Genomic DNA, 10608 nt, shown 5'->3' with positions numbered 1-10608 from the left:
CACACACACACACACACACACACACACACACACACACACACACACACACACACACACACACACACACACACTCACACTCACACTCACACTCACACAAAGACATCACTAAAACATAACTTTCCATTACGGAAGATAAAGATTAAAAGCAAGGAATAGCATGTCATGGAAGTTACAAAATAAATGAATTATTGTACAGTCCATTTACAAGGTAGTACATCTCTTCAAGTAGCTGCCTAGAATGATTATAAGTTTACAACTGATAATCTGTCATTGTTGTAGCTGCTGATTGAATGGTCAGTGCTGCCACTGACATCTGTTCTTCAACTGTCTTCCAACGTTCATCTTCATTTGGATCCTCGTCAATTTTAAACATAGCGTCAACAATGCCAGGGAAACTTGCACTTGAATATGAATTGGTACTGCTTGGTGCAAACACAATATGCCTACAGAAAAACATTGTGTACAGCATTAGTGTATATATACTGCTGCAAAAATGGCCACATTTAAGGTCCAGGTGCACAAGTATTATCTTATCAGTGGGATCATGACGATTACACAGGACTATTCTGTTGTTATAGACCAACCCTATTTATAAATCATCAAGACAACTGTCTCAAACCAAAATTTTAGCCTTGTCCGAACTGGGCCTTTGATAAAGCATAATTATAACCAAATATAAACTGAATGCCTTTCATAAGGACAAAAAGTCAGTCTTCTGATTGTTTTCTTACGGAAACTATCAGAATGACCATACATCAATTGACTTTTTTGTTATTATCAATGTATGTACACGTACATTGGATGCTTCTTTCGTAAGATAGGCATATGAGTAATTAAAATCAAACTTTTTTTTACTAAAGTCAAAATTTGTGGGTGGGGTCTATTTTTGATTTGAAAACAATTGGTTATTAGAATGATGATAATCGATAGCAGCCTGAGTCACTGCTGGAATGAAAACATTCATACTCATTTAATATTGTATCGAATTAAACGTTTGTTCAAAACACAAACTGAGTCTTTTTCAACAGATCGACACACTATTCAGATAACATGACCTACAGATATGTGAGCCTAATAATGGGTTATAGGTACCTGCTAGTTTGTATTGACTAGAAGACATGCGGTTCACTCTAGCTCACTACTATACTTGACTGCAAATGACTGCTGAAGTCAACCTTCCAATTTCTTGAAAATCATTCATTATTATATGCCAATTTTGAAAATAACTTTCAATGTGATTCATTAAAGTATACATTTCTTGTATAGGACAAATTAGTGGATCCCGTTTCTTAATGTTTATTTTGTCAATGTAGTACGTTATATCTGTGGAGATATTTGTAACCTCCAGTTTTAATAACATGCACTGTGACAAATTCGCACAACTTGCTATCGGCAGCAGAGGAGATTGCATAAACATTTGATGTATAGTTACACATTCCACTAATATTGACAATTCATTTGTCTCAAATTGTAAAACTCATATTTACCTTAGAAACTTTCTGTCCGGTAATCCCAATGGGTCGATGAAAGCTCTTTCAATATTCATCAACTGGTCATTGACAGCCCGGATTGCTAGGGCGCTGAAAACAAGCATACGTCATAACGTTGTCAAAGTGTCAGTCTTCAATATTTGACATACACTTCAGTCGCTGTTTATTACTTTAGTATTTTGACACAAATGTGATTAATATGTTTTGAAAGGCTAAATCTGCCATTTAATAAAACGCAGCTTGTGTATTATTTAGTCACTCACTTATCTGTATCCATGGTGTCGATTTCATTGTGTAAAGCACCAGCGGAAGCAGTGAAATTCACAACAGCAGAATCAATGGTCTCTGCAAATAAAAATAGATTGTGTTGTAACGTATTAATTTGATGATGTATTTTGTTGAGGTTGAAATACGAACTTAAAGCAACGCTGGACCTACCTAAATGTCAACAGTGAGAAGTGTCATAAATCAAAGAATGACACCTAGTCTATGCTATACAGTGACGCTGAACAAACACACCCGGCAAACACAGTCTGTTACGACGCTGAATGACTAACTCCGACAACACTCGTCTTATTCAGCTTGTCATAATAACTTAAAATTACGGTTTGAAAATCGACGTAGTTAGCCACCCCCACCCCACCCCCTTAAGCCGTTAGCAGAATACCCCACAACTGATTAGTCGCAGTGGAGTAAATACATAAGTTTGAAAATCGAACATAAAATTTGTTGACAAAGTTATTAGCTTTAATGATTAATTTGCATCATTTATGATTTTCGGTAATTAGTGTATATAGCATGCAAGCTTCAAATCTGATATCATTTGGTGCATACATTGATGATAATAAAGCACACGAGTTAGATATAATTTGCTAATTGTAATAAGTCATTTGCATAGTGAATGGTTTTCATCAAATAAGACAATATCTACAAATGAAAGCTCACAATTTCATAAAATTTAGTACACACATTGATATTAACAAAGTGCTTTTGTTTTGCTATAAAGCTTGTTGATGTACCTATATCAATTAATTATAATGTCACTTTCTGATCGGAAATGACGTTTGTTTGAGCGACCATGGTTCACCTTTCTAGTGAGGTTTTCGAGCGCAGGGCACCCGTCCACGTGTATGATCATGACTTGTAAGAATACAAGAAAGTTTTTAAGTTTTAAGTTAAGTACCTAGTATACTTCTTACCGAATGTTATTCCTCTACTTTGCATGGCATCTCCATAGCTTGATTTCAAGTTATCGACAGATTCATTCAATTTCACGGCATAGTCGTTGCAATTGAACGGAATGATAAGAGAATCGGAAAGATCTCGTGTAATTTCGGCCATGACACGAGACATGGCAAGATGATGGGAGAATGTCGGGTCCAAAAATTCCTCCATAAGATAAAGTGTCTCGTATGCTGAATGATACGTTGGATTTGAAGATATACCCAAAGACTGTTGAATGAACGAAACAAAAACAAAATAACATTGACAACAAGCGACCTAACGGTCGAAATAGCTCCTCTGATTTTTTTTTAATTATTTAAGTCAGTACACAAGTTGTATTATAGGAGATGGACAAGGTGAATATCTGATCTTATTGTACAGAAACACTTCAACTAGCGTGTTCACACCGTCGAAATACATCGTTAGCTAGTCGTACCTCCTAGCCCTCGTATTCGCCAATCCGTAATCGGTCAGGTGGTTTTTGACGTTAAGTCGTTTACACTACACATACACTCGTGCACGCACGCACGCACACACACGCACGCACGCACGCACGCACGCACACACGCACGCACGCACACACACACACACACACATACACACGGCCAACTCTTCATTATCATTATACATATATTACGTATTTCCTCCTCTTCTCCAAAGGCAGAATTTTTTTTGTAACTACTCCCCCCCCCCCCCAACAGAGAATTAATCTTGATAATCACAAGACTGTCACAGAAGAGCTTGACTACCAAACACTGACAACAATGTGACTTTGTACATACCGAATCATACCTATATCTGATATCAAGACCTGGAACACCAATACGATACATGAATGGCGCAAAATCACTCCCCGATCCAAGATTGGATATACTGTGTGAAAGAAAGTTAAGACAATGAATCAGTAACGTTACCCTTGGAATAACGCCAATATACTCTGTGTGTGTGTATGTGTGTGTGTGTGTGTGTGTGTGTGTGTGTGTGTGTGTGTGTGTGTGCCTCCAATCTGTCCTGTAGTTTTGAAAGGAAAGATTTTTTACCAAAAAGTCACATTTATATGCCTAATTTGCATATCACTGACAACATCATTAGTTCACAAACCATAGCACAGAGCATAGCACACACCCTCAGGAATGCCTCCACCAAATACCACGGCAATTCAGTCTGGCGATTTTTGACTTTAAAGTAATTTACTTACACACACACACACACACACACACACACACACATACACAAACACCTACACAAACATATACATGCAGACATTTCACCATGCCTATAGCACTACTGAAACTTAGTTATAAGTTGTGCTGATAAAATGACTGTGTCATGTGTGTGGAAAATCTAATTATATTGCATTACACTTAATTATTTTTCATATCAACTTCACGCAATTTTCATTAACTGATACAAATATGGCAGACGTATCGCCAACTTACTATGGAATATCAGTGTAGTCATAGTCGGGTATCCGCTCTAACCATGAGTCGTACAAGGTCCTCGATGGGTCATCTGGGTCAGTTACCTATCGAACAACATACTACATACTATAAATAATTATGAACATTTTTTGGTTGCTTTTTTGATGGTGGTAAAAGCTAAACAATATTTTATATTTGCTGTACATCTGTACTGATACATAATCACCTCATATTTTCGAATTTTCAATAACAAGTCTTGGAATTGAGTTATTTTGTCAAACCTTTTTTGCTGCATTAAAGATAGCCTGACGTAACAGAGGAGACGATTTCGCTGTCATGGACCAGTCACCGGTAACAGCACTATCAATATTAAGGTAGGCAATACTTCTAGCTCCCAGATTCTGGGCAAATTCCTGCACACAAAAAAGTAAGAGATTTGAATAGTAAACTTAGTGTTACTCTGACACAAAACATTTTCGATAGGTTTGTTATTGAAATAAACAGTCCAACTACAGTATGACGCCCAGGGAAACCAGGTTTTGAAAGTAACCGTTAGACGTAAGACGACACAACAGCTTCCAAATAAAAAGGCCCTTTAAATTTTAACGTTTTGTCTACTCACATATTGCAAATATAAGCGAATGCTTTCCATACGGGCAGAGCCTTTAGATTTTTTTTCCTGCACGCAGTAATTTTTTGAATGGAAGAAAAAAGTAGAAAGATTGATACAATTTTCGACAATTGATTATAGAAGTCCAATACTTAAGTATATATCAAGGCATGTATTTAAAAAAAAAATATGCCAGGAACAGTTACCTCAACCCATTCCGTTGATCCAACCAATCCGTACTCCTCTGCACCCCAACTACAGAACAGAATTGAACGACGAGGGCGCCAATCTGAACAAGGAACAAACAAAAATTCATGACCATGGAGTCTGTTGGTGTAGATGTTGTGTTGTATTGTTTATGTCCTTCCTCTTTATCCATGTATTTGACAACAAATGTCATAGATCTAAAATTTTCAGAGCTCATAGACTTTCAATTAGGCAAATTCAAAAAAAAAATGTTTGTTTCTAATAACATGACTTCAAAAAATAGGGTAGGTAGGTCGGAATTTTATTTTATTTTATTAAATGTTAGTACTTTCGTGGGGTGTAAAAGAAGTAAATGAAGACTATGATAAGTTAAGTAGACGAAGACGTTATGCAGACTGTACAGCTTTAGTCTGATTTCTCTTTGGAATACGTACGATTTTTTTTAAGTGACCACAGTTGAGGCAAAGGCGTGAAGGTGTACATGGAAATAGAAGTAAAATGTTACCATTTTACCTTTTTGTATGCCAAAAAAAATGTTTAGGGTCGAGCTTAAACTAGGGTCGTTCGGGTTATCAGAAAAAGCATTATTCTATTTGGCCTTATTAATTGTTTTCATTTTGTATTGTGCCTTTCGACGTACTTGTCATTGACAAATATAGTATTGTTATATCACAGTTTGAAGATCTTTGATAGGACTGAAAAAAGTACATGCACATCTTTGATGCAGTCGTTACCTTTCGAGCTGACAAGCTCTCCAAACGCCCGAGTTACTTCCAACATTGCTGCTGTACCACTTGATGGATCAACAGCACCAAAAACCCAAGCATCATTGTGATTTCCAACGATGACGTAACGATCTAGAAGGATGATAAATAATGAATAATAAATACTTTAAAAAATACAAAATGCTGACTTGTCACCGACAAACATATTGAGTCTGTTGAAAGTAAGCTTGTTTTAAAATCAGTATGTCCGTAATAAATACAGAATGTTAATACCATTGGTCTTTTATGAACTTTAAGTGGATTATGCAGATAAAAGGCAAGATACCTCAAATCTGTTTCACCTGTAACTAAACACGTTGCTTTTTTTTCCAATTTCAACGTCTCCAAGATGGCAATGGAAATAACGGTGTTTGATATGGTGGAATTATTTACTTGATATAGATATATATTTACCTGGTTCAACAGCACCGCGAATGAATCCAACTGTGTTGTACGTCCATCTACGCTCATTGGTGGTGTGAATATCCATCAAAACTTTCCTAAAAATCGAGGACAATTATCACTCGGCAATTACGTACTGTTACATTTTTTTTGTATTGTGGACACACTGGGGTTCAGGGTTGGGGGTTGGGAAGTTGGTAGAGGTGTTAGGCAGGTAAAGGACGCATTCCAAACCAAATTAGATATATACCGTGCATTCGTGATGGTATTTGACAATATTGAGCTGAATTCACATAATTATTAACAACTTACCTATCAGGATCAGTAAAACCTGGTCCTAGTTTGTATGTTATATCGAGTCCTCCCTGCCAACTCGAGGGTGCGTCATCTCCGTCCAATTCCCTATAACATAACGCAACAATAATTACGTGATTGAAACGTCAGGCACGTCACACTATTATGTTATAATATAAATGCGAGAGACCATCCACTTTCTATGGTGAAACAAGCCTAGTTTTGTCTCTACAGAAAGGGATACCGAGATGAAAACGTTTGAGGATAAGTAAATTGCTAAATCGTTTTATAACTATATGAAGCTGAACGAAGTCATACCTGAGAAGAGCAAGCGCGTCATCGTATCCTATTGGTTGAACAGGAATATTTGGCAAATAAGTATCCTCCACGTCTATACGGAACGTTGACTCTGAAAATGACGGAAGCAAATGTGTCAGCGAAGCAATATTGGGCAGGAAAAGATACTTTGTAGACTGATTTGATATGGAACCTGCTCGCAACTTTAAATCGCCGATGACTGTTTACCTACGTTTTCTATGGACAGTTACACTGAACTTCAGAAAGTATTTTTCAAAAAAAACAATCATATAATTTTGTAGAAAAAAGATCATAATATAGACAACAATGCTTATCGAAAAAGAAAATTTATCTATTTATCTGGGTTTTGTGTTCATGGAAAGTTCAAATGAAATTGTTCGTCACCTTTCGCTGGATATCCTGGAGTAAGCGGATCTCCCTTGTAATCACTGGCATGCAAGTTTCCACGCTGTACACCAGAACCCGGTAACCCCAAACCACTGGGATAAATTTTTAGACCGCTACTGCTGTAGTCGTCGGGATCGGAATATAGTATGAGACCTTCAGCACCGTGGCTCTGAGCATTCAAAGCCTACATAATGCAAGAATTCTAGTGTCAGACGAACTGTAGAACTGTGTAGACAATGCTCTTTTACTACTGTGTATAGATTTCGTATAAATATCCCTTTATATATTATAAGGAAAATAAAGCACCTGTAGTGTATTTTTAGAGCAAACACAAGCGCGAGAATCGTGCCAAACTTTCCATAGAAAAATACAAAGTTGATACACAGTACAAAAGTGGTGGTAGTGGTGATGGTGGTGGTGGTGGTGGTGGTGGTGGTGGTGGTGGTGGTGGTGGTGGTGGCGGCGGCGGCGGTGGTCGTAGTGGTGGGTGGGTGGCTAAAACGAGGCTTGTCATGGGGTTTTGTCACTCGGTATCGCAAGCGTACCTTTTGTTTGAAAGGTAGGCTTAAGATATACGAGTAAGACCGTGACAGTCTCTGGGCTATGACTAAAGTGACAGTCTCACGAGACCCAAGGCATCACGATATGTAAAATGGTTGTGTTTTATCATAACTAAATGATAAATATCTATCCATGGGGAACTGATTAAAATGTTTGTTTTGACAACTTTACATATTTATATTCTACTTGAAGTAGACTACTTCTACTGTGGCGTCTTTTGACACACACATGCATCAGACCACATCATATAAATCGTCTATTGTCTCGTCAAGTAGTAACCTCTAAAGTGCCATGTTTGAAAATCTGCGACAATTAAAGAGTAAGAAAAACTGTTATACACATCAAAATGGGGTGTATATGAAGGGCTACCTGATTTATTCATTGTGTTTATACTATACGCAATCCAAAAAGAACAAAAAATATGGGATGTATAGCTTTAGTCGTTCTACTCACAACAACAAGTGCTAGTGTGCTGCGTCATTGGTTCTGTGGTGCTCGAAATTCGTTTATAAAAATTAAAGTTGCATTTTCTCTTCCTCAATTTTTCATAAATAATACTTGTGCAAGTATGACTGTTTTATTCCCCAATATTGTTCTTCATTCAGCCTGAAAATACTTCATTCAGCCTGAAAATACTTGAAAATACCTAAGGGTGTTTTCACCTCTCATCTTCAACTTTAGTGACAAGGCCCCCTTTAATAGACCATGTACCACTGACGCGTACTTTCCTTGGCGGAATGAAGAAAAGAAAAGATGAATGATATCTACTCCATGATATCTCATGATTATAAGTTTATTCCCCCACTACCGAGAAGATGTGTGGCAAACAAAAAGAGAACAGCGGAGCAACGGGTAAGCACATTAGGTGTGAAATAGAGTAAATCAAAAACAAATCGGGCCTTCTCTTTCGGATCATCAAAGTTTAACCAGATTGATATGAAGAATTGCTTTTCCTAAGAAATTGAGTTTAAGTAATGTGTTATAATGTGAACACAGTGATACCCAGTTTTTACCTTGTTTCCTCTGAATAGTTTACCATACCGGGCAATCATCAATTTGCCGGTAAGGTTTAAAGCTGGAGCAACTGTGGCTAGTGTATCGAAGTCTTCAACTCTGGCATAATTCACATAGACTAAGTCCCCCTGTGAAAAAGAGCAAAAAATGGATGATGAAGTAGTGTAGGTGATGTGTCAATGGAATTTTACAGATCTGGACAGATCTTGACAATTGAAGTCCCGGGTTAGTTACCGTACGCTATTCGTAACATTTTTTTAAAAGCAATTATTAACATAAAACAATATTTTCCCTTGACCTCATTACCTGGTATCTACTCATGTGGGGATTTTATCGTCTCCCGTGATGGAAGACGATAGTCACAAGCCCCACACGACTAGATATTAGGCTATGACGTCATACGAGTCAGTAAATATGACAACGCTGAATCATGGCAGACTTGGTTCAAACTTTGACCTACATTGATTAGATATGCAGTTAATCCCAGCAAATGACGTAATCTTACCTGGGCCATCTTTTTTGCTGAATACGCATTGAACTGTTTGACAATATTTGGGTGTTCATCCCCTGGCCGCAGAGTTTCTTCAATTTCTGCACATGTAAAATTAACTGAACCATCACTGTTGAGTATTTGCACCTATGTAAAATGAAAACATATATTATCATATCTTTAAGGTCAGTGGAAGACGAACTCGACGGTTTGTGTACACACTTTGTGAATGAAGTATGAGCAGTCAAAAGTCGTAAAGATATCACAATATCGTGTAAGCTTATTAAGTGTAAATACAACTCGCGACTTATCTATCGTAAATTATTGGCGCTTCGAAAATACGATAAGTTATTGTTTGAATAGTTCGAATACCTTGTTTGGGTTAACATCATCTGGGTACGAGAGGAGAACGTCGTATGGATATATAGTGGCAGAGTCTAAGCCTTGCTCTATCCATGTGTTACGGATATATTCTGCTGTGTTCAGGTCCTCTTCTGTGCCGGCCAGATGAGGTTTACTTGCTACGTCCCTTTGTATGAGATAAAAAAGGATTTTTTTTTTAAAAAAGAAAAAAGAAGATGTTATTCAAGCAACATTGTGTACTCCAACACAAGTCATCGATAACACGTCATATATATTTTTTAATTACTACACAATCTTCGCTAGAAAAGATATATAATTGGTACTTATAAAGAAACAAAGTGGCGATGATGTACGTCAACGTTGTTGGGAATTTTATGTCATGCACAATGCGTTGTGGAAACCAGTTTCTTTTTGTAGTAGAGATATCATAAAGACCGGAAATTGCCGTTTAAAGGACTCTGAGATCATAAATTTACCGATGGACAAAAACATTTGGAGTCAAATTGTGTAATGCTGAATATACCTTAAGAATCCTCGTATGTTTTCGGCTGCCATGGACGATATTAGTGTAGGCGAGATCCTTTCATCACCATCTTCACACGCTGCACCACACGTAACTTCTGGTTCGTAATGTATCGAGAAAGCTACGAGGTAACCAAGAAGTAAACCAATACCCATTCCAACAATAAGTAAAATAATCACAAACACTGAAAATCGCATCCGTGGATGTTTACCACCGAGAAGTGAGTATGCCATACTTTGATGATTTTATGGTCGTCCGATCAAGGTAAAAAAAGGATACAAGAAAAGTTGAAAGACACCGAATTAGACCAGACCACCTGTGCCAACCTATCAACTGATACTGGATACAAACGGATATGTGACGTATAAGTATAACGTCGTAAGGCTGGGGTCATTTGATAATTACAAGGGGAGGGGGTTAATTCAGTAAATGGATCAGGCAATGCGAAGCCATTGTGTGCGGGGGGGAGGGGTCTTTGTGTAGTAGAACTCTTGCAGGATCCGGCTTGCTAGGTTGACCATCAAGAGGAGTGCAAAGCCG

At 37.6% G+C, this 10608-nt stretch overlaps 1 protein-coding gene across 1 annotated transcript; it reads right to left on the bottom strand.

Annotated features, from left to right (window-relative positions):
* Positions 1-250: 250 nt before the first annotated feature.
* Positions 251-10301, bottom strand: LOC144445237 (N-acetylated-alpha-linked acidic dipeptidase 2-like). The gene is made up of 17 exons (XM_078134783.1): positions 10069-10301; positions 9555-9711; positions 9198-9329; positions 8692-8820; positions 7115-7301; positions 6731-6821; positions 6431-6520; positions 6131-6216; positions 5687-5809; positions 4952-5034; positions 4417-4548; positions 4154-4239; positions 3497-3587; positions 2690-2942; positions 1754-1835; positions 1488-1580; positions 251-443 (listed from the first exon to the last, which is right to left on the bottom strand). Exons 1-17 carry the CDS (start codon positions 10299-10301, stop codon positions 251-253), a joined length of 2241 nt encoding a protein of 746 aa, XP_077990909.1.
* Positions 10302-10608: the final 307 nt, after the last annotated feature.

The sequence above is a fragment of the Glandiceps talaboti genome, chromosome 2, assembly GCF_964340395.1.
Source record: "Glandiceps talaboti chromosome 2, keGlaTala1.1, whole genome shotgun sequence".
In the NCBI taxonomy this organism is placed as follows: Eukaryota; Metazoa; Hemichordata; class Enteropneusta; family Spengelidae; genus Glandiceps; species Glandiceps talaboti.
This window is presented reverse-complemented; position numbering and strand designations above follow the sequence as displayed.